Below are 22623 nucleotides of genomic sequence, written 5' to 3'. Positions count from 1 at the left end.
AGATAGTCTGTTCCGTAACCTTTCCTGGCACTGAGATCAGACTGACTGGTTAGTCATTCCCTGGTTCGCACAGACCGCCTTCACCATCTCTCCTATACTGATCCCCCAAGCTGGTTGCTTTCTGTTCTGGGACTGCACCACTCATCAGGCTTAGAAGGCGCAGAATCTTCTCCTAATTTCAGCAGATTCCAGTTCCTTCAGTTCCATGGATGAACCACAGTGACAGCCCACACCACCCTGCTCCCAGCCCATCACGCTGCATAGAGCAAGCTGTCCTGCAGTGTGGGAGAGGCAGCACTGAACCCGCTGTGCTGCTGCCGAATGCTGTCTGCCCGCAGCTCTAGGTCCTGTGCTGCTCCCTGGGATGGCCTCCACTGTGATGAGGTTTGCAAGAGGTGCTGGTGCAGCCTCACAGCCACCAAGACCAGGAGCTGCCCCCGGCCATTCTGCCCCAACGTGGCTGGTTCTGCAGCCTTGGAGCTGCCAGAGCCCTGCTGCCCAGGGACTGAGCAGTGCCTGCAGAGGCAGCCATGGGGACACTGCCACGGGATGTAGCCTCACCAGGCTCAGGTGCGCAAGGCCCCCAGAGGGCAGCAGAATGGGGAGGTTTGAGGTCTGCAGAGCAGGTGGAGCAAGCAGGCAGAGCATGATGCAGCGCTAGGCGAGGCAGAGCAGTGCAGAATGGTGAAGGCAGGACAGGACAGTGCAGGACAACACAGTGCAGCTTAGTGCAGGCTGGTGCAGTCCAGAGCAGTGCAGGATGGCCCAGGTGTGATGGTGCAGGAGACAGGACAGGACAGGACAGCGCAGCGCAGCACAGCGCAGCGCACTGCGGTTCACGCCCGCCACCACGGGGCGGCAGCACTTCAGTGCCGCGCGGTCAGCTGGAGGCGGGGCTTCAGGGCTAGGGGGCGTGGCTACGGGGTGAGGGCGTGGTCACGCTAAAGGGCGTGGCTTATAGGCTGTGGGCGTGCCTTATAGGTTGGGGGCGTGGCTTAAAGGCTGGGGGCGTGGCTTTCAGCGCCAAGGAACGGGGCTGCGGGGCTGCGGGGCGGGGCTGTGACGCGTGGGGCCGGTCCGCGTCCGCTTGGCCTTCCCGGAGAACATGGCGGCGGCAACGGTGACCCTTGCCCGTCGGATCGCTCGATCAGGTGCTCCCCTCACGGCTGTGCCATCGACGGGATTGAGTTCTCGTGTACCCTGCTGCCGGTCCGAGCGGGAGCATCCCCACGGACTTTGCCCTACGGCAGCCCCACGGGGGGGTGGTCCGGTGCCCCCGTGTCCCCTCACGGCCCTTTTCTGTACATAATAGGGTACACGCGTGCCATCTCACTGGGTCGGGTTCCTCCGTGTCCCCACGTGGCCGCTCGCAGCGTGTCAGGGTTGTCGCATGTCTCCTTGTAGGGGTCAGGGTGTCCCGATCACCCCCACCACGTGTTCGGGTGTCCCCGTGTCACTGCACCAAGGTGTGCCATGTCCTGTGCCTCCCATGTCACCCTTCTGTGCACTGCAGCGTCCCCGTATCCCCCCGCAGTGTGTCACGGTGTCCCCGTGCCCCCCCACAGTGCTCATGGTGTCCCTATGTCCCTCTCCCTGTCTGCTCTCACCCCCCTGTTCCCCAGGTGTGCTGTTTCCCCGCAGCAGCCCACAGGTTTGGGGCCAAGCTTCCCGGCAGCCCCCCAGCCTCCTTTCCACCCAGCGCCGTGCCTTCAGCAACAAAAAGATCCTGGTGGAGCTGGACACAAGTTCAGGTACACATCACCCCACTGAGCCCCACCGTACAGCCCTGGGCATGGGGACCCACCAGAGCCCCATACGTTCTGCCTTCAGCCATGTAGGGCCAGCAGACAGAAGAGTGGGGGGAGAGGGATGTCACCAGGTGTGGGCATTTGGTGTGGCTGTGTGCCACGTGCAGATCCCAGCTTCCATAGGGTCCCTGCAGAAGCAGGCTGTCCTCCAGGGAGCAGCTGTTGGGATTTCTGTGCCCTGGCAGCCAGGTGCAGCTGTCACCGGGCCGTGTCCCCTCTGCTTGGTGTTTCCCAGGGTCTCCTTTGGTCATCGGGCCCCTTCTGTTGGGCCTGCCCTGGGCTCAGGGCCTTGGGAGGGCCTCTGGGGAAGGGCTGTCCTGTCTGGGAGGGGTGAGGGGCTGCAGGCCTGAAGAACCAGGGGGAGAAAAGATAGGATCTGAGCAGAGTGGGAAGGCAAGAAGGCAGATGGAATTCTGAACACAACAGGTGTAGGAGAGGTGTGTGCTGCTCTGCTGCGGGGTTTTTGATGCCTCTGTGTTTACTACGGCTCAGGTGTAGCCACGATGAAGTTCAAGAGCCCTCCAGTCAACAGCCTCAGCCTGGACTTCCTCACTGAGTTCTGCATAAGCCTGGAGAAGCTGGAGAACGACCGGGCCTGCAGGGGCCTGATCATCACCTCGGTACGTGCTGCCCTGGCATGGCAGTGCGCTGCAGGACGCTTTGCCTCTGGGTGATATTTATGTTTTCTTGGTTCCAGACCATCCCCAGAGTCTTCTCATCCGGCCTGGACATCATGGAGATGTGTGGGAAGAGCACAGAGCACTATGCTGAGTTCTGGAGAGCTGTGCAGGAGATGTGGCTCCGGCTGTACGGCTCCAACATGGTGACAGTCGCTGCAATCAATGCAAGTCCTTCATATTTGCTTTCCTGGCTGCTCTGTGTGCTCTGCTGCTTGCTGTGTAATGTTGTCATTGTGTGTGCAGGGACAGCCCCCAAACCAGTCTTGTCACTGCTGAAGCAAATACGGTGTTGGGATGTGCAGGTCTGCTGCAATTGGATATGGGAATGCTTGGGAGTGGGGGGCATCACAGTTTCCAGGTAATGCTGCACATGATGCTGAGGTGCAGCAGCATTTGGGTGATGGGGAGCTCACACTGCACTCGTGTCTGGCTAACAGGGGCTCGGACCTAAATATCACAGACACTGTTTTGTGCAGCCTCAGCCCCAGGAAGTCACTTGCAAGTCTGTAGAGTGCCTCTCACCTGCATACTGTTTCTTTTTCACAGATGAGACTCATGGGAGTTGTCTGGTCTTGTTTGGCTGTTGCACTGCATTTATAGCTGGAGGGAAGGAGGTTGGGAAAGAGCTGTGCAGTACTGCAAATAATTGGCCTCGGCCCTTTGGACAGCAGTGCTTTGGAAGCTGGGCAGTGGAGCACATTCTTGCCTTATTCCTTTCTGTCTGGTTTGTCCTCCTCCTGCCAGAACTGTGGGCCAGTAGGGAAATGCACTTTGAATTGCAGTGTTCCTAAATATGTTACCCACTCAGCATCTTATTTTCATTTTTCAGTGCAGTACAGCTTTGGCAGCTCATAGCTCTGTGTCTGTCTGTCTTTGAAGATGGCTGGGTCTCTGACCAGCTTTCCGCAGGCATCCTATGCAGGGCTAAGCAGGCACTGAACTGTGGTTGAAATTGAAGTTATTTAGATGGCAGTCAGGGTCACAGACTCATAAGAAAATACCACAACAAATCTCTGCAGGTTTTGCAACCTAAGCAGTGTTTTCTCTGCAGGAGTCTCTGAATTAAAGAGTGAAGCTCAATGGGAGCAGAGCAGTTACTTAGATTTTCAGAAACCAAGAGCACTAAAAATGAAAGGAGAAAGTCTAGCAAGCATATCAGACATCTTTAGTGGCAGTTTTGAATCAGGTGATTGGAGCCTTTGGCAGACATCTGTGTTGTCCTTGGCAGCTCTGTCACTGTGTCTTCCCTGTTCTGGAGAAAACAGTGAGGCTGCTGTGGGTGTGTGGGCACTCATAGCTGGAGCACGAGGGCAAACCTGAACTCATTGCTTCCTTCTCTTTGCCAGGGATCCAGCCCAGCTGGAGGATGTCTCATTGCCTTGTCGTGTGACTACAGAATCATGGTGGAGAACCCCAAATACGTCATTGGCTTGAACGAAGCCCAGCTGGGCATTGTGGCTCCCTTCTGGTATGCCAGTGTTACAGAGAGGTCCCTAAAAAGAAATCACAGAGGTTTCAATAAGCTTTAATTGGCCACTGGGATAGTTTTGATCCTTCCTTTCTTGGTAATTGCAGCTGGAGGTGCAGTGCCTCAGTTCTGACTCTGAAGTCCATACTGAAACCAGTGCTGGGAACATGCTTTCCTGTGGGTGCATGCTGTGCACCTGCAAAAGCTTTTCCTGCCATCTCTCCTAGGTTTAAGGACACATTTGTGAATGCTGTGGGACACCGAGTTGCTGAACGCTCCCTCCAGCTGGGCTTGCTGCACTCTGTGCCCGAGGCCCACCAGATTGGCCTTGTGGACGAGGTGGTGCCAGAGGAGAAGCTGCAGGACAAGGCTGTGGCTGTTGTGGCACAGTGGCTGGCTCTGCCTGGTAAGGGAGGCACCTCTTGCTGCTGCTGCTGCCCTCAGGGCAGCAATTGGATGCGGGTGTGGGGGTGTGCATGGGAAGGACAGGAGCTGAGGCTGGTATGTGGGGCTCCCATTTGAAATGAAGGTGTAAATGGTGGGGAGTGCTGTTCATGACTCTAAGTCAAAGCCAGCAAGGGTTTATCTGGTTGAAGATGTCCATAATATGCAGGTGCTAAAGTCCTGGGTCCTCAGTATGTGGGACTTTCACTCTCATTTCACTGATACGATGTATGTGCAACATCATGAAAGAGATTTACACCTGCATGGCTGTGCATGGTGTGTGTGACCAGGTGTATGCTGAAGGCCTCAGTCGGCTCCAGCAAGCAGCAATGCTCCAGCAGCATCCCCATTCCATGCTGAACTATGTGGGTTATGCTGGGATGGCAGGCAGAGCCCAGAGCGTGAAGCAGGGATGAACCCTTGGGGACAGTGCTGATGGCTTTTGTGTGGTATGTTTGGCACGTGCAGAATATTTTCTAGAGGCTGAAGGAGTTGGGAACACTTCAAGCCAGAGAAGTTTCAAAGTACAGATGATTTTGTTTAGCTGCTGCTGTCCTGATCCTAGTCATGCGTAACAGTGTGAGGGTTGGGCTCTAGAGGGCACAGGGAGGAAGAAGGTGCACAACTTTGCAATGTGTCCCAGTAGATCAGTCATTTCCACAGTGGATTAGAGATCAGAATTTATTGCAGGTCAGGTTCCAGGCAGCTGAGTTTTCCTGCACCTTCCCATGCTTTTTAAAGAGCCCTTCAGTGCATGCTACCTCTGCTTTGAGGCAGCAGCACGTGATGACAATGAGAGCTGGCTGCTACCAGAGGGGACCATGCACTCTCTGCATCCTCACTGTCCTCTCCACAGACCATGCCCGTCAGCTCACCAAGTCCATGATGAGGAAGGCAGTGCTGGACCACATGCTAGCTCACCGGGAGGAAGACATTCAGAACTTTGTCAACTTCATATCGAAAGACTCCATCCAGAAGTCACTTTCAATGTATATGGAGATGCTGAAGAAGAAGAAGAGCTGAGGAGCAGCCAGCAGAGGCCCAGTCCCAGGAGTTTTTGTGACCCTCTGTAACACTGCATTATTTGTAGACTTTCATGGTGAAGCTGTCTGCAGTGATGGGTGAGATGCTGCCTGCTCTGTGGCCACCACAACCACCCCCTCCTGTTAGTCCCCATAGAGTGCCTGTCACCACTGTTGCCTTCCTGAGGGTGGGGAGAGCTGCTGGCTCATCTCACCCAAGGAACAAACAGAGAGAGCCTTGACAACACTGTGGATCAAGCCTACATGTCCTTGGGTATCCTCCCTCCTGTCCAACAACTGATTGTATAAATGTTTGTCAATAAAGCATTTGATGAGGTGTGAGATGTGTGCTTCGTTCCAAGTATGTCTGCAGTCACTGCTTGCTTCCTGGCTCCTGGTGGACTAGGAGGACTCTGCCACAAGCCATGGAATGGGGGCTTGGGTGTAGGCAGTGCCTGGCTGCAGCTCTTCTCCAGAGCAGGCTCAGGAGCATCCCACATACAGGGCTCATGGATGGGGCTGCAGAGCACGTCTTCATGGGGGTTGGTGGGAGCTGGATCTGCGTTCTTGTCTGTGGCAGCAGGAGGAGCTCAAGCCATCAGCTTCACCTCGACGGGGTAATGGTCGCTGACTGCCAGGGCCTGCAGGAAAACAGGAGGCAGGGAGGTGTAACACCAGAGTTGTGTGAGCCCTGTGCCCCTCACAGTACTGATGGGGCCCTTGGGGTGCTGTCATCACTGTGTGGGACCCTTCTGGCTGCTGGATGTGGATGGGATGTCCCCAGCCTGGGAGTCATGGAGTTCTGCCCCTGCCATGCCCATTTCTGCCCATGAAAGCCACAGAAACTCCCCATACATCTCTCTTCTCACAGGGATGGGCAGTAATCCCCAAATCCCCCTCGTGTCGTTGCATGCATCCCTCGGCATGCTTAGCCTCATGTTGGCTGGCTGTGGGGGACAGCTGTGTGCCTTAAGTGAGAGCTGCATGCCTTCTCTGCTGTACCTGCAGCCATGGCCAGAGCCACCTGGGGCTGCAGCTGAGGCTGCTTCACCCTGCGGTTGTGCTGGCTCAGAAGTGCAGCTGGGTGGACTGGCTGGGCCCAGGCTGCCTAATCCCAAACACTGGCAGCCTCGTGGTACCAGGTTGTCTTTGCTGCACCTGGGGCAGCTCAGCTTTGCTGTCCCAAACAGCTCCGTGCACAGCAGACGCTTAGTCCTGGCTGATGATCCCTGCTCACCTCTTCCTGCTCCAGCTGGAAAGCACGCTGGAAATTGTACACAGTGGCTGAGTTTGGCACGATGCTCCGCTTCAGCTTGGCTCCGCACACCACAATCCTGCAAGGGAACAGCACTTCAGTGGGCACTGCTTCCATTAAAGCCTCTGTGGGGCCCTGTGGCACAGAGCCACGGCAGCACCCACCTGTCATAGGCACAGTCTGACTTCCCCACGGTGGTGTCGGCGCTGTCTGGGATCAGCCACTTGAAGACGTCGCTGCTGCGCAGGCGGATGGAGGACCAGTCGCTCTGCTTCACGTAGCTGCAGTCAGCATTGAAGTCCCCCAGGAACACGATGTTCTGCGGAAAGGGTGATGTGGGGGCTCAATTATCCACCTTCAGAGCGAGCCCAGCTTTGTGGCCATCCCTTCCTCCCCTGGAAGGAGACGGGGCCATAGCGGGGATGGTGCTGCTGGGACACTCACATCTGTCCCCCACTTGTTGACCACAGCCAGGTAGACATCATAGAGCGCATCGATCTCAGCAACAGCATCGTGCGGGGCTGAGTGCAATGGCACCATCACAAACTCCTCCGCTTCTGTGTGGAGAAGAACACGAGCCTGGTCACCCATCCTCATTCAGACCTTGGAGCCGTTCCCCGCCCCATGCTGCTCACTGCTGTGGGGTGCTGACACCCTGAGGACGAACGGCTCCCGGCTGAAGATGTCCTGTGGATCCTCATACTGATAGGTGTCCACCACCGACACGACGTCTGTTCTGTGGGATGAGGGGACGGTGACCCTGGGCTCAGCATGGCCCACCATCATGGCCCCTCGCTCAGCCCTGCCGTAGTGGCTTTGATGTCCTGAACTCCAGCCAGTGACATGGGAGCCCTGTGTCCCCTCTGCAACACGCCAAGGGGGACAGCAGCGTGCCCACCCCGTTACCTGTAGATGAAGAGGTACATCTCCTTGTAGTTGTCCCGTCCCAGGGGCCCGCTGATCTCGTAGTCATATGGGGATGAAGACACACTGCAAATGGAGGACAGTTGCACAGCTGGCACGGTGCTGGCACAGCCCTGGGATGATCCTAGCTCTGCCAACCACAAGCTCCATTCTCCCTGTACGCCAGCAGGGTGCAGGTCTGACCCCTGCCAACAATTTCTCTGCAGGGATGCTCCCCATCTTCATTCACATCTAAGCTAAATGAGGTTAATTGGCAGCCTGGAGCCTGCAGAGCCTGGCGTCACCCTTGCTGCCATGCTTGCTTTGTGGTGATGCTGCAGGGGATCAAAGGGGTGAGGACATGGGCTGGGCATACCTGCTTGGGAGCACTCATCTCTGCACAATCTCACTCAGCACTGAGTCCCACCAGTGGAGTAGCCCCACTGAGGCTGATTTGTCACATTTTGCCAGACTAAGCCCCAGCTGTGTGGTCCCACTTCATCCCCAGCCTCAGCTTTCCCCTGTCCCATTGCATTTTCCAGATTCAGTGTGTCAGAGCTGTAGTTCCTTTCAGCCTTCTGCGTTCAGGTGTGACCTCAGCCTTCACAAGGATTTTGCCCTGTTGGCACCCCTGTGCCCCCAGGGTGATGGCACCCAGCAGGCTCCAAGCTGCCCGCAGGCACCTCAGCTGCTCCTTCCCATTTCCTTCTGCAAAGCTACAACAATTTCCTCTTATTCCCCTTCCAGAAAACAAACTGTCTTTCAACAGAATTTCTTTTGTTTTCCTTTTATTGCTCAAGCAGCTTCATTTTCCCTGCTCAGTGCCAGCATTTTAACCCCAGTGGCTTCAGCCCCGGTCCCTCTCATACCTGTTGAGCTGCTCCAGGAGCTCGGTGACAGCGCTGAGATCGGAGTCACGCACCTCCTGCACCAGCACGACATCATAGCGGCGCAGGATCTGCAGTGGTGATGGTGAGAAGAAGCCTGGCACTGTGGTGGGTGACACTGGAAAAATGTTCCAGCCACCACCATGTCCCCAAGCAGCTCCAGCACAGGGGCCGTATTTAAGCTCTGTCCCTGCACACAGCACATCCCCACATGTTCCCCCCAGCACCGGCTGTACTCACACTGATGATGACACCTGCCACGCTCTCATCAGACATCTTGCTGTCCCCAAATGCCTGGATGTTGAAGGCACCGATGCGCAGCATGGCAGTGGCTGGGCACAGGAGAGCCGTGCTCAGCAGGGACAGTGCCAGCACCACGGTCCCCATTCTGCCAGGAGGGATTCTGAGCCACAGGATTCAACGACAGGAGCCAGGCTTTACTCTGGGCTTGGAAATGGGCTTCGCATATGGGGATAGAGTGAAAAAATCCACTTAGGTCCTTCCCAACTGCTGTGCCCTGGTGGGTACCAAGCCAGCAGGTGGACTGCCACAAATTCCACAGGAAGATGAAGCTCATTCTGCCTAGGAGCGCCTCTACCCATCGCTTGTGAGCTCTGGGAGCTCCTAGCCCTGCTCCCCATGAGGCTCTCCTGCTCCCGCTGCAGGCTCCTTCCCTCTCTGCCTGCACCCCAGAATATTTTGCATCCTTCTGTTTGCTCGCAGTCCGCTCCTGACCCTGCACTGCTATTCTGCATCCTTAAGCACAGCCACAGACCTCCCTCCATCTCTTCCACACTGCTCCCCAAAGCTGGTTGCTTCCTGTGCTGGGACTGCATCGCTCATCAGGCTTGGAAGGTGCGGGAGCTACTCTTAATTCCAGCAGACCCTGGTTTCTCCAGTTCCATGGATAAACCACTTAATGCCCACACCACAGGTACCCTGGCTCCCAGCCCATCACATCGCAGCCCTGAGAGGTACAGAGCCCCAGCTCCATCCTTACCTTGTGAGCACGCAGCGCCTCTGCCCTGCCGGCAGCAGGCAGGCTGTTTTATTCCCAGCTGAGACGCTGGAAAAGCAGGATGAGTCGGACACCCCCGTGGGTGTTTTGGCACAGGTTTGGGCTCCTTCCTACATTGGGAAACCAAAACCCGCACAGGGGCAGGGTGGGGCCAGCGTCAGCATCTCTGTGCTCAACACCATGAAGGGGCTGGAGAGGAGTTGGAGAAGTGGAGCAGCCCAGTGGGGCTGGGAGCGTGGGGGGCTCGAGGTGTGCAGCTGAGGTGGGTAGCTGGCAGTGCCCCCAGCCCAGCGCTATGCCATGTGGGGGGCAGGTGGCTGGAGGGGATGGCTGTAATGCAAGTGATTCAGACATGTAATTAGAAGGAACAGAAGGAAACAGCAGGGCATTCGGGTCAAGCCGGTTGGATCCTCAGTGGCACGACGAGCCTATGTGCAAGGGGTGAGCCACAAATGCCTGGAGCAGCCGCAATGGTCAGCCAGAATCACCCCAATGGTCACCCAAAGCAACCCTGCAGGTGCCCTCAAGCAGCTCCATTGGGCAACCAAAGCAGTTCCATTGGTTGCACAAAGCAGCCCTGCTCTTGACTCAATGAAGTCCAGGGTGCAGTGCTAACCCGGTCCCACTGGTGAGGCTGCAATATGGCAGAGACCATGTCCCAGGGTCCTTGTGCACACACTACACCCCAGGGGGGGTCAAGGCACAGAGCTGGCAGCTAGGGAGGTGACCTTTCTTCATGCCGGGACTCGTCAGGCTGTTGCACACACCACTGGCATGGCATCCTCACCATCAGTCACAGGGTGAGTCCAGTGTCCTCAGATACATCTTTGCGTTCCTGCAGGATTGCTAAGCTCAGGCTTTGCACCATCCCTGCAGGCAGTGTGTGGCCCAGTTCCTTTGGGAGAAGCATTTCCTCTTTCTCCTCTGGGACTGATGCCCCAAGGCATGGCCCTCCCTTGCAGCGGGGCTGCTGGGCATGCAGGGTCCTACAGGGCATGAAACATCCAAGTGGGACCCTTCACCCACAGGCACTGAAACCCCCAGGGAGGCACTGAAACCCTGAGGTGGCACTGAAACCCTGGGGAGGCACTGAAACCTTGGGAAGGCACTGAAACACCCAGGAAGGCACTGAAACCCTGGGGAGGCACTGAAACACTGAGAAGGCACTGAAACCCCCGGGAAGGCACCACACCACTGAGTGGGAGCTGACTCACATCCTCCACCACCTGCTACCGTCATCACCAGCACCCATCAGACACCCTGCAGCCAGGAGAGCTCCAGCAGGATGTGGCCCCATGAGATGTAGGAAAAGCTGCTTGCATCACACGACTCAGCAACAGTGACAGGTCCTGCCTGAACCCTCCCAGGCCTTTCCCAGCAGCTTGCTTTCTTGCTTGCTCAGATAGGAGCTGCTCTTCCCACCCACAGTGGCTGATGCTCTCATCTTGGCTCCGTGACAGGGATGCCCCATGGGATGGGGGATGGAGGCAAATGGGTGAGCACCCTGAGCATCCCACTGACCAAATAGTTGTTCTCTAGGGGTGTTCCTTTGCTGAGCACCCTCATGCCCTTGGGTGTGTCTCCAAAATGTGACATGGAAAAGTGGAAATGAGTCCTGTAGGATGGAAGCAAAGGCACGTGCATGGGGCTGCTCTGGGACACACAGGAGGTGGTAGGGTTTGCAGGGCAGGATGTGTGCAAGGAAGTGTGTTTGTGTGCAAAGGCTCCTGAGGGATGTGTGTGCGTGCATCCAGCTTGGAGCCATGCAGGTGTGCACGCATGGAATGGCACACAGGCAATTGGAGTGCATGGGGTGCACAGCATTGTGTGCACATGGGATGATGTGCATATGGAAGAGTGTATATGAGAGGGAGTGTGTGCATCAGCTGGCACGTGGGGGTGCACAGCACGCATGCAGGATGGTGCTTATGGGGTGTGTGATCATGGGGATGTGAGCTCGCTGATGGCACTCATGTGGGAGCAGCACCCTGCCACCAACTGAGCCTGAATCTGTCTCCAGAACACAAGGGCTGCACATGACATCATTTTAATGCAAGCTGAGGGCATCCCACAGTGGAAGGACCCCTGAGGGCTGGCTCCTTGCAGGGGCAGCATGCAGCAAATCAAATGGTTACAGAGCTTTGTTGGAGCTGGTGGTGCGTGGACTCCTCGCTGCTGGCTGTTGGCGCAGGTCTCAGCGGGCCTTCAGCGTCACCTCCACTGGGAAATGGTCACTGATGGCCAAAGCCTGAGTGCAGGGAAAGCAGAGGGGTGGCTTTGCTTGCACAGATCTGGTCTCCTTGCTGCGTCCAGCTGGGGCTCAAAGGTTCTGCTCCAGCCCCAAATGCAGACCAGACCCCAAATGTTGTTTTGCAGTGGTGCACAGGTGGCAGCAGGGCCACTTTCGGATGCCTGTACATACTCTCAGAGGCTTTGTGGATTGGAATAACAGCACCAGGCGAAACCCTCAGCCCCTCAGCAGGCTCCTGCCATCACCCATCCCCTGCCCCCTCACTCACATCCTTGTTCTGGATACGCAAAGTCTCCTGGAAGTTGTTGACTTTAGCAGAGCCATACTCAACCGCTTGGCGCAGCGCAGAGCCACAAGCAACGATGCTGTCAGGGTAACAGGGGGGGGGTCAGCACCTGCTGCTCCCCCCACGGCAGCCCCCGTGCCCACTGCTGTGCCACCCACCGGTCGTAGGCGCAGTCGGTGCTGGTGATGGTGGTGTCGGCGCTGTCGGGGATGAGCCACTCGCAGGAGCTCAGGGAGCGCAGGCGGATGGAAGGCCACTGCTCCGCGGTCACGTAGGAGCAGTCAGCGTTGAAGTCACCCATGAAGAAGATGTCCTGCAGGGCAGCGCTGCGCTGAGCCTGGCTCATGGCCCTGGTGCCCACAGCAGGGCTGCGCGTGGGTCCAATGCCCACTGGTGAGCCCTGATCTCGGGTTGCCCCAAGAGTCAGTGGGGTTTTGTGGCCATATATCTGGCGTGGGCAGCCCTCCAGAGCCTTTCAGCCATGCCTGTAGGCTAGGAACAGACATTACAGGGAAGCAGGACCCATACAGCTCTCTGTGGCAGAAGGGCATTGGAGCCAGCCAGCAGCTCTATGCCATCTCTATGCCCGCACACTGTGGGGTGGCACCCGCTCCGACAGGCACACAAGGTCTTCTATGGACTAGCATCTATCTATGGATGACTGCTAGGATGTGCTACAGCCCACCTGAGTCCCAGGGAGGGAGGAGGGACATCACAGTGCCACTTACGTTGGTCGCCCACTTGTCAATGACATCTGTGTAGACGTCAGCAAGTGCGCTGATCTCAGCTGGAGCATTGCTGGGCTCTGCGTGCAGGGGCACGATGACAAATTCATCCAACTCTGACAAGGACACAGCTGTCAGCCCCTGGGCATGGAGCCAGGGCAGCCTATGGGCTCCGTTGCTCTCCCTTTTCCCAAGCTCTCGTGGTTTTGGGAAGGAGGCAGGAGGTGGAGGAGAGATGGGAGTGTGTGAATGTGCACTGTGATGGGAGCTGGGAGGTGATGGGAGGTGGGACATGGTGGGAAAACCCTGGGGCACCTGCAGGTAGGAGAAAGCCCTGCAGCAATGAGTGACCATGGCGGGGACCCTATGATGGGTTCAGGCAGCCCTATAGGCTAGCAGTGGGGCTGATGGGACTGGGGGCAGCAGTGTCAGTGGGAACAGTGACACAGCCACCATGCAGCAGCTCTGCTCACGCGTGGTGGGAGAGGAGAACTTCACGATGAAGGGCTCCCTGCTGAAGATGTCCGTCCCACAGGACTCGCAGCCATCATCATAGTAGTAGCTTTCCAGCACAGAGACAATGTCTGACCTGAAGGAAGAGAGTGGGAAGGTGCAGCTCCCTCCAGGAGGGGACAGCAGTTGGCAGGGGGACACTGGTGGCATCTCTTACCTATAGATAAAGACATACTGTTCCTTGTAGCTGTTCCGACCCAGGGGGATGCTGCTCAAAAAGCTGTAGGGGTACAATGATGCGCTGGGAGGAAAACATGGAGACAGTGAGGGAGGATCTTTCTGGCCATGCTGGAGATGTTGCAGTGCAGCAAGATGCTGCCCAGGCTCTGCCCCAGCACCCATTTGCTGGGGCAAAGTGCCATCAGGGTCACCTGTTAAGCTGGGATATCAGCTTCTTCACCGAGCTCAGGTCAGCATCCCTCACTTCCTGCACCAAGGTGATGTCGTACTCCACCAGGATCTGCAGGGACAAGCTGGGAGCTGCTCGCCCGTGGCTGGGAGCTGCTCATGTGGTGCCAGTGGGGGACAGAGAGCCCTGAGAAGGAGCCATCTGCCTTGGAGGCCCATAGAGGGACACAGAGGCCTCCAACACCATCTCTCCAGCATCCATCATGCCAGCAGCATATCAGGCATAAGCTGCTATGAGGTGCCTGGATGGCATCAAACAGTTCCTGTCCTTAGGCAGAGGCCAGTGAGAATGGAGACAGCCTGGGCTGGAGATGGGGATTGGGGACAGCAGATAGGAGAGTAGGTGGAGACATGGAAAATGCATGGATAGAGGCACAGATGGATGGAGGTGTGTATGCATGCATGAATGTATGCTCTCACATGAATGGACAACCATCTCCAGAATGCCAGTCCCTGGCTGTCCCAAGCCAAATACATCCCAGGGACAGAGCACAGCCAGTGCTGCTCCTCTCCCCCAGCACTCACAGAGACAATGAAGTCTGCAATCGTCTGGTTGGACATCTTGCTGTCTCCAAATGTCCTGATGTTGAAGGCACTGATCCTCAGCGTGGCGGCTGCACGCAGCAGCAGTGCTGCAGCCAGCAGCTCCAGCACCAGCTTTGGGGCTGCCATCCTGCATGCAGAAGAGCAGGGATGGTCTACAGACCAGGGGAACGAGTCCTTGTCCCTGCCTCATATGGGGCCCCATCCTGCTGTCCCAGTGCTGCCCATCCTCCTGCAGGCAGCCCGGACCTCCTGCAGAGCCTGAGCTGATAACTCTCACAGGAACAAATGCCATTCCAGGTGACTCAGAGCAGCTGCTCCTTCACTCACAGACACCTCTCTGGGCCTGGTGACAAGTGCTGTGGGAGCAGGAGCTGTTGGCCCAGCTGGAGCCCTCCTCGGCCCTGAGCACAGGTGCAGATCAGGGTTTTTCTGGGCATTTTATGTGCTGGAAGGACCTCCTTTAGAGCTGCTTCCCTGTGCTGTGCTGCAGATCTTTAGGTCACTGAGCTATGCATGGACACAGCCACTGCCACACGGGTGCTCGTGGGCTTCCCTGCTCTCCATGACCCACCTCAGAGGGGACATCTCAGTTTGTGCCCCTCTCATTGCTCCTCAGGTCTGTACCAGGTATCCAAAAGCCCCTATAGCAGCCGTGCTGGAGCAGAATGAGGGATGCATACCCCCAGCACTCCTGCATGCCAGCAGCATCCTTCTCTGGGGTGGGCAAGGACCCCTTGTAAGGGCCCTGACATCTCTCTGCACTTTGGGCTACCATGTCAGCCCCACTGCGCCTGCCCTGTCTGCACCCAGGAGAGCACGATAGGACCCTGCTCCAAAGCCACACAGCAGCCCCCGTCCACAGGTAAGGCATTTAGGGTAATGTTTCACTACGTCCTTCCAACACGATCAGATCTGAACTGTGGCCAAGCCTGTGTGCCCTGAGCACCTGGAGCAGCAATGGGATCTGCTGGTAGGACTGGGAAACAACCCCAGCTTTGAGGCTCCCCCAAGGCTTATTTTTGTGTCCGGGGCAGCCAGTCTGATAAAAACACTCAGTTTTTCCATTTTTCCCTCCTTGCTACAATGGCAACTGTTAAAGTTTCTAATGCTATAATATCTGGTAATGCTACCACATGGGAATGCCCCCACAGCTGAGGCACCCGTGGATGTATGCATGCACGCAGATGCTCAGGTGATGCCCGTGAGCTGCAGCCTTTGCACAGAGCAAAACTCACCTGAGCTGCAGAAAGTGGCTTTGCAGAGAGATCCTCAGGAGCGTGACGTACCTGTGGAGCCGTCCCCTGGTCGCTGGAAGGGGAAGGAGGAGTGACACCTGTATTTATAGGGAGGGCAATGCTGGCTTTGCCAGCAGCCCAGCCAACAAGCGTGCAAGGCCTCGGGCTCCATATGGTATTTTTTCATGGAAACAAAGGTCTGTTCAGTGAAAAAATAAATAAATAGCTCTTTCAATCAATGCCAGCAGCTGTGAAACACTGAGAGGACAGGGTTGCAGTGCACCCCAGGTGGACAACATAGGGGAAATGACCACTTGCAGCCTCCTGGGGGTTGTTTTATGCACCTTGGTGGTTTCAGCTTTGTGCTCTGTGCTGTGGGATGGGGCATGCACTCAGGTTTCTGCCACGGATCCCTGTTCCCAGGGGTCAAAACAGCACAGTGAGTGACATTCGCTGCCCACAGCATGACGGTGCAGCGCGCAGCCCCACAAACAGAGGGCGCTGCAGAGCTTGGGGGGCGCGCGGAACGCCTTCGATCTCTTTTGGTCTCTGCGAACTTCCGTAGCTCCCCCACGGTTGCACGCATGCGCATTCGCGAGAAGGCCGCGCAGCGCCGGGAGAGGGGAGAGAGAACCATGAGTGACATCCGGCACTCGTTGCTCCGGCGGGACGCGCTGAGCGCCGCTAAGGAGGTGTTATATCACCTCGATATCTACTTCAGCAGCCAGCTGCAGAGCGCTCCGCTGCCTCTGGTGGATAAAGGCCCGGCTGAGCTGCTGGAGGAATTCCTCTTCCAGGTCCCCAAGGAACGCGGTGCTCCGCCCAAGGTGCGGCCCAGCCCCACGAGGCCCGGTGTGCCTGAGGGGATGCGGGTTTGGTGAGGTGGTGGCAAACGCCGAGTTGTGCACAGCCGACCAACCAGCCCCTCTTTTTCGCCTGAACCCCCCAGTGCGATTCGCTGTTTTGCTTCTGTTTCTTTCCAGAGATTGAATTCGCTTCAGGAACTTCAGCTCCTTGAGATCATGTGCAATTATTTCCAAGAGCAAACCAAGGATTCGGTTCGGCAGATCATTTTCTCGTCGCTCTTCAGCCCTCAAGGGAACAAAGCGGATGACAACAGGATGGCTTTACTGGGAAAGCTGGTTTCCATGGCGGTGGCTGTGTGCAGAGTTCCCGTGCTGGAGTGTGCTGCCTTCTGGCTGCAGGTGTGATTTCTGGCTGAACAGATCACCCTGGGAAGGAGCAAAGGGCTGTGCTGCAGTGGGTGACACCTCATGGTTGGTCACAGCTGCTTGCAGGCAACTTCTCTTCCGTGGTGGTTTGAACTGACAGCCAGCTGTTGCAGCTTCCATCACACATCTCTGTGCTCACGTAGAATCACAGAATGGCCTGGGTTGAAAAGGACCACAATTATCATCCAGTTCCAACCCCCTGCTATGTGCAGGGTCGCCAACCAGCAGACCAGGCTGCCCAGAGCCACATCCAGCCTGGCCTTGAATGCCTCCAGGGATGGGGCATCCACAACCTCCTTGGGCAACCTGTTCCAGTACCTCACCACCCTCTGTGCTCACATCCATCCTTTACTCCAACACAGGGCAGAGCTTTTGCTAATCTTTGTACGGTGTTCCATCTGTGGAGCTTTGCTAGAGGAGGGGATGTATCCTGAGCAGCAGAAGAGTCTGTAGATTGTTTTAAAGAACGCAGCTCTTAGCCAGTGTGAGGGTTGCATGGAGCTTTTCCATGTTAAGATTTGACTCCTCTCTATGAGTGGGTCATTTATACGCACTTTGATTTTGGGAAAGCGGAAACACAGATGTTAAACCAGCAAAGCTTCTGAGCAGGGAGTATCTGGGCAGAGTGAACTGAAAGCCAGCTCTATAGAACTTTCTGTGATTTGTTTTAAGCTGCTTCTCATAGTGTGCTGCCTTCCATCCCTGCAGCGAACTCCTGCGGTGTTCTGTGTGAGATTAGCCCGAGCCTTGGTTGATGACTACTGCAACTTGGTGCCAGGGTCCATCCAAACTCTGAAGCAGATATTCAGTGCCAGTCCTCGCTTCTGCTGCCAGTTCATCACAGCAGTCACAGCTCTCTATGACCTCTCCTCAGGTAAATATTTCCTGGCTGTGTCTTGCAAACTAAGAGGTATGGTGTAAAGCAACACAAATTAACTGCTGCAAGCATTAACTGCAGAAATTCTGCTATTGCTGGCAGCAGCTCAGAATTGTGACCTCAACTCGGTGGGGTGAGGAAAAAAGTAAGGAGTAACTGAAGGGAGAGTCTGTAATAGAGAAGCAGCCAGGTAATACCTGATAGTGGGCAAAGGACAAAGGGACCTTGTTGATTGAGCAGCACTAGAAATGAGGGCACTTCTAATTGGGCTGGGCAGTTTTTCTTCCCTATCGTGTCTGCTAGCCAGCAGATAGACTCAGGTCTGTTCTCCAGTCAAATTCCTTCCAAAAATGGTGAAAATTCAAATTCTGAACGTTCACAAGCTGGAGCTGGATTTCTCTTGAGCAGTGATATGAAATGCAATTAACAGTGTACCTCCTGTGTGTGTAGGACCTCGTATTGATACGTCCTGTCTCATGTTGATGTTGCTCAAAGACTAAAAACATGTATGTGTTTAAAAGAAGATCATTTGATTTTACCCAGTGAGACAACTTGTGATAGGCCAACAAACAACCATGTGCTAAATGCCAGCATTGCATGGCATTAAAAAAAAAAGTAAATACTATTTGTTATGGATAAAGGAAGTGTTTTGCACATTCTTCTCAGTAGCTTGATGTTGATGAGAGAGAGATGCAGGCTTTCGAAAGTATTTGGTGGAGCTTGTAGCATATTTTCCCTCAGTATTTTATATAAATTTTGTGCAACCATGTGAAATCTCATCCAACTTTAAAAGATGTCAGGAAAAAATAGCATGAGTTGTAGGAAGTACTTATTCACTATTATTGTTATTTAATTTCTTGATTTGAGATGTTGCTGATGCTACAAGGAAGGAAATCTTGTTTTTCAATGAGTGCTCTGTGACTGGGCAGTCTCCACTGTGTTCTGAGGACAGGATTTGGTTACACAAACAGCAGCATGCCTGGAAAGAAAATAACAAAAAAAAGCTTTGATGTGGAAAGGGTTAAATGTTGATGTAGTGCTTTCAGAACAAAAGCTGAGGTTAAAAGGAGGTTATGGTTGTGTCACCCAGGGGCAAAACTGCTTCATGAAAAAATGGCAGAAAAAATGGGGAGGTTCTGAAATTGCAGTAGTGACAGTGCAGAAAGTGTGCATGTGTGAGAGAGATTGGAGTGCTGTCCTATCCTGCTCACTGAGCAACGGTCTTCCCTGTCTCCAGATGACCTCATCCCTCCTTCTGATCTGCTTGAGTTGATTGTTTCCTGGATCTTTGAAGACCCCCGCTTGATCCTCATCACCTTTCTGAACACTCCTATTGCAGCCAACCTGCCAATAGGGTTTTTAGAGCTCACCCCACTGACGGGGCTGATCCGTTGGTGTGTGAAGGCCCCCTTGGCTTACAAAAGGAAGAAGAAAGCCTCTCTTTCCAATGGACACCCCACCAGCAAGATTGCCAAGGACTCAACTGAAGGAGATGATGGAGATTGCCATCAACTGTATTCAAAACTGCATCTAAGTGTCCTGCAAGTTCTTATGATGCTTCAGGGACACTTAACAGAGAAGAACCTTTATGGGCGCCTGGGGTTAATACCCTTTGATCATGTGGTTCCACTTGTGGAGGAAATTAACAGATTGTCTGATGAACTCAATCCTCTCAATGCATCCAAAGAGATTGAACTGGCTCTGGACAGACTGGCTCAGGCTTTGCAAGTGGCCATGGCATCAGGAGCGCTCCTCTGCACCAGAGGTAAGTGGCCAGTGGGGCTGCCAAAGAACCTGGCTTTGGATTCTTTTCCTCCAGTGTATGGATTTCATGAGAGGGATGTGACCTTATCCCACTGAGGCTCTTTGCTTGGGTCTTGGTCCCCTCTGAACTCTCCCTGCTGTAAAAAATATTTCTGAGACCAGCTTTTGAGAGTGGAGAGTGGCAGATGTGTGATGTGAAACTGCAGCACTTGTCCCAGTTGGCACACTAAGAGCTTAATTTATTTTTCCACCAGCTTTGTAAACTTGCTGTGAAATGTAGGAAGTGACGCCCAGGAGCCAGAGGGAGCCCAGAGTTGTCTTGCTTGGCCTAGTTCTCCAGCAGAGACTCCAGCCTGCAGTTCTTCCTGTGTTTCTCATGAGAACAGTCTGGGCTGCCTTCTGACTGGCTCAGGGAGTCACATGTACATCATGGTGTTTACAGTAGGAAGAAAGTATTGAAACCGTTTCTTATGGTGGTAACCTCAGGAGTCACTGAAACTTCTGCGGTTTAAATAAAGAGGTTTTGCAGGGCAGCATAAGCCTGATCTGAAACCCTGAACTGATGGGAAGCTGTGCACTGCTGATGAGCATGCAGCTGAATGTCAGTCAAAGGTTGCTCCTTCACCAGGGGGATGAGGCACAGTATTGACTCTGCATTTGTGAATGTGGGGCTTGCTTTAGCTGAGAGCGTGGGCAGAGCTTGATCCTGACTGTGTAATCGCTTTCCAGGAAAGCTGTGTATTTCCCCATGCAGTCTGGGGCAAGGGATTACTTGTACCTAGTTAATAAGCACTCTTCAATTGTTTTTCAATTTGTCTTCTACCAGTGAAGTAGATTGCCATGAGGTTCATGTGTTAAACAGGGGATGAGAAAAGCAAATTAAGGCTGTTCATCTGGAACTTCTGGGCCTTCAGTTCTTCAATGAGACTGTATTACAGTTGTGCATTTTAAGTTGAAGTTATTGAAGAAGCCTGTTAGTGTGGCTTTTGTCTGTCTTTCCTGTTTCTAAAACCAGTTCTTTTCCTGCCCTTTGACTCAATGCCTTTGTCATCACAAGCACTGTATTCACGGAGCAGTCACACCTTCTATTAGCTGTCTTAGTTACTTATTGATATATGTGTTCCTGTGGCCAGATCATTCAGATTCCCAGTTCTTGGCACTGTATATCTGAATGTCATCTTGCCTGAACTGTTTTCAAATGCTTGAACTCTTCTGTTATCCTGGGAGGTTTGCAGCATCTCATATTTCATAGGGTAGAGGCAGGGCTGGCTGTAAGCATAATCAGCTGGAATCTGCCATCTCCCTTGGCTGCAGTGTAGTGTTCCTGGTGGCAGGAGCTGGGCAGAGTTGTGTCAGGCCTGTGTGTGTGCTGTGCTAAGGCTTGGGCTGCCTTCAGGTGAGGTTGTTTCCTGGTTGGTAGTGAAGGTTTCAAGTAGAACACAGAATGAAGTGTCAAGTACAAAAAGCTGAGGCAAGAACTGAAGAAATAAACATTTTCTCTCTTACAAATATCTTACTGTTCTGAGAATGGGATTGTTGATCTGTGGGTCACTGGAGCTTTTCCAGTAACCTGACCTTAGAAAGAAAGTTACTCTCATTTCTGCTTGACCCTTATTGATCTGTGCTCTGTCCTCTTTCAGATGACTTGAGAACCGTGTGCTCCAGGCTACCACACAACAAGTAAGAGACCTTCCTGTACCTGTGTCTCAAGTACCTGAGACACATACTTGAGAGCTGTTGAGACAAAACCTCCTTTAAAAATTTGTACTTGCTGTCTGGAAGCTGGTGTTTGTTCAGACACAGCTTAGTATCAGGTTAAGGGTGATGGTTGTTTTTCCCCTGCAAGCAGGATGCTTGACTTGAGGGGAGTTCCATGACTCCCACTACAGAGATATTTTTACCCAACCTGCATTAAACCAAATGAACAGAAGGGAAAACAAAATGATGGTGTGGAACCTGTCCCAAACTTATCCCATTCTCCTAACTCCCCCATGGTTTCACTCAAACCAGAGCTTAACTGTACTTGTTTTTCACCTCTCACCCAAAGCACACCTCTGATCTTAGTAGTAGCTGAATATGCTTAGAGGTAGAATCTCCCCTTGCAAAAGCCTGATGGTGCCCATGCTGTGGGAAGCTGCACCCAGCTTGGTGCTTACTGTCTTGTTAACCTGTGAGGATTACAGAAAAAGGAAGCAGCATTGTTGCCTTTAGTGGAAATGACACATCATTTCTGCTCACAGCAGTGTTTTTTAATCAGACACTTTCAGCAGAAAGCAGTGTCCACTTGAAGAGTAGTCACGAAGTAAAAATGAGCTTGCTTTCGGCTAGTTTGCCTTCTCAAAGTGACACAACTGTCTGCACTTCTTTCTGCAGCCTTTTGCAGCTGGTGATCTCAGGACCTGTACAGCAACCGGCCCACAGCGCTCTGCCTCCAGGATTCTATCCTCACATCCACACCCCCCCTCTGGGTTACCCTGCACACGCTGCTCACCCCGCTCTCCCAGCTCACCCTGCACTCCCAGCTCACCCCGTACAAACGTTCATACCAGGAATGACATTCCCCTACAGGCCTATCCGCTAACGTGCTCAGACTGCAGAAGGGTAACGGCTTCCCTTGGTCTGAGGAAGCCTTGCAGAGAAAAGCAACCGTCACCAGAGCCACGTTTTCCTCTTTGTTGGGAAGCTGGGCAGTGCCTGCAGGAGGGCTCCACCTCCGGGAGCAGAGAAGACTCCAGGGGGAGGATAGCAGTTACTCTGAACGTGGGCTGAGGATATGAGAGCACCGTATGGATGAAGGGAGGGAGTGGAAAAAGGCAAGCAAGTTGAACCCTCTGGAGCATGTGGCAATCCTTTTGATCCACAGTATTTCATACAAGCACCATGCTCAGTACATCGCTCAGTAGGGTGTTTATCAGTATGTTTGGCACACTGAGAGCAGCACAGTCGTGCTCTGGGCAGTGGGGCCAGATGGAAAGCCATACAATTTTTCATGCAAGTCCACTCCAGCCTGTCCATCTCTTTGTAAATGTTTGTATCTATAGCTACAGAATGTGTACACTGTATATTTTTGGAACACAAATGTTTGCTTCAGAAGCACAAGGTAGAATAAAACATCACTTCCTATTAAAGGAAACCACTTAAGATGCATCACATAGTTCTGTCGCTTTGTCTTTCGGTAGCGATAGGCCGGCGTTCATGGGGGCGGTGGGGAGCAGCCGCTGCCGGCTGCCCGGAAGGGGGGCGTGGTCACTGCGTGGGGGCGTGGCCTCAATACAATCTCCCAACTTGCGCATGCGTCGCT

At 54.1% G+C, this 22623-nt stretch overlaps 4 protein-coding genes across 4 annotated transcripts; 2 read left to right on the top strand and 2 right to left on the bottom strand.

The window, feature by feature from the left end:
• Window positions 1-1009: 1009 nt before the first annotated feature.
• On the top strand, window positions 1010-5764 carry ECI1 (enoyl-CoA delta isomerase 1). Its single transcript, XM_031595234.2, has 7 exons — window positions 1010-1151; window positions 1623-1751; window positions 2301-2428; window positions 2506-2652; window positions 3835-3956; window positions 4184-4362; window positions 5257-5764. The coding sequence occupies exons 1-7, from the start codon at window positions 1106-1108 to the stop codon at window positions 5421-5423; spliced, it is 918 nt and encodes a 305-aa protein (XP_031451094.2). The 5' UTR covers window positions 1010-1105; the 3' UTR covers window positions 5424-5764.
• A 248-nt stretch (window positions 5765-6012) lies between these two features.
• On the bottom strand, window positions 6013-8854 carry LOC149915730 (deoxyribonuclease-1-like 2). Its single transcript, XM_090151489.1, has 8 exons — window positions 8708-8854; window positions 8450-8538; window positions 7584-7667; window positions 7313-7413; window positions 7122-7234; window positions 6842-6996; window positions 6660-6756; window positions 6013-6063 (listed from the first exon to the last, which is right to left on the bottom strand). Exons 1-8 carry the CDS (start codon window positions 8852-8854, stop codon window positions 6013-6015), a joined length of 837 nt encoding a protein of 278 aa, XP_090007615.1.
• A 2681-nt stretch (window positions 8855-11535) lies between these two features.
• Window positions 11536-14340, bottom strand: LOC116230204 (deoxyribonuclease-1). The gene is made up of 8 exons (XM_031595183.2): window positions 14194-14340; window positions 13632-13720; window positions 13418-13501; window positions 13221-13336; window positions 12751-12863; window positions 12181-12335; window positions 12005-12101; window positions 11536-11733 (listed from the first exon to the last, which is right to left on the bottom strand). The coding sequence occupies exons 1-8, from the start codon at window positions 14338-14340 to the stop codon at window positions 11680-11682; spliced, it is 855 nt and encodes a 284-aa protein (XP_031451043.2). The 3' UTR covers window positions 11536-11679.
• A 1696-nt stretch (window positions 14341-16036) lies between these two features.
• Window positions 16037-22463, top strand: INTS15 (integrator complex subunit 15). Its single transcript, XM_031595235.2, has 6 exons — window positions 16037-16276; window positions 16433-16654; window positions 17390-17555; window positions 18796-19323; window positions 20963-21002; window positions 21696-22463. The coding sequence occupies exons 1-6, from the start codon at window positions 16085-16087 to the stop codon at window positions 21901-21903; spliced, it is 1356 nt and encodes a 451-aa protein (XP_031451095.1). The 5' UTR covers window positions 16037-16084; the 3' UTR covers window positions 21904-22463.
• Window positions 22464-22623: the final 160 nt, after the last annotated feature.

The sequence above is a fragment of the Phasianus colchicus genome, chromosome 16 (assembly GCF_987193195.1).
Source record: "Phasianus colchicus chromosome 16, bPhaCol1.hap1.1, whole genome shotgun sequence".
Taxonomy (NCBI): domain Eukaryota; kingdom Metazoa; phylum Chordata; class Aves; order Galliformes; family Phasianidae; genus Phasianus; species Phasianus colchicus.
Note: the sequence above shows the minus strand (reverse complement) of the source record. Positions and strands in the feature narration are given on the sequence as shown.

Coding starts and splice junctions, on each gene's coding strand:
- ECI1 (XM_031595234.2), top strand. CDS start 1,106: ATGGCGGCGGCAACGGTGACCCTTGCCCGTCGGATCGCTCGATCAG. Junction 1,752..2,300: donor GGAGCTGGACACAAGTTCAG/GTACACATCACC, acceptor ACTACGGCTCAG/GTGTAGCCACGATGAAGTTC. Junction 4,363..5,256: donor ACAGTGGCTGGCTCTGCCTG/GTAAGGGAGGCA, acceptor TCCTCTCCACAG/ACCATGCCCGTCAGCTCACC.
- LOC149915730 (XM_090151489.1), bottom strand. CDS start 8,854: ATGGGGACCGTGGTGCTGGCACTGTCCCTGCTGAGCACGGCTCTCCTG. Junction 7,235..7,312: donor GGTGTCAGCACCCCACAGCA/GTGAGCAGCATG, acceptor TTCTCCACACAG/AAGCGGAGGAGTTTGTGATG. Junction 6,064..6,659: donor TCCAGCTGGAGCAGGAAGAG/GTGAGCAGGGAT, acceptor GTTTTCCTGCAG/GCCCTGGCAGTCAGCGACCA.
- LOC116230204 (XM_031595183.2), bottom strand. CDS start 14,340: ATGGCAGCCCCAAAGCTGGTGCTGGAGCTGCTGGCTGCAGCACTGCTG. Junction 12,864..13,220: donor GTTCTCCTCTCCCACCACGC/GTGAGCAGAGCT, acceptor TGTCCTTGTCAG/AGTTGGATGAATTTGTCATC. Junction 12,102..12,180: donor ACCGACTGCGCCTACGACCG/GTGGGTGGCACA, acceptor TTACCCTGACAG/CATCGTTGCTTGTGGCTCTG.
- INTS15 (XM_031595235.2), top strand. CDS start 16,085: ATGAGTGACATCCGGCACTCGTTGCTCCGGCGGGACGCGCTGAGCGCC. Junction 16,277..16,432: donor AACGCGGTGCTCCGCCCAAG/GTGCGGCCCAGC, acceptor GTTTCTTTCCAG/AGATTGAATTCGCTTCAGGA. Junction 19,324..20,962: donor AGCGCTCCTCTGCACCAGAG/GTAAGTGGCCAG, acceptor GTCCTCTTTCAG/ATGACTTGAGAACCGTGTGC.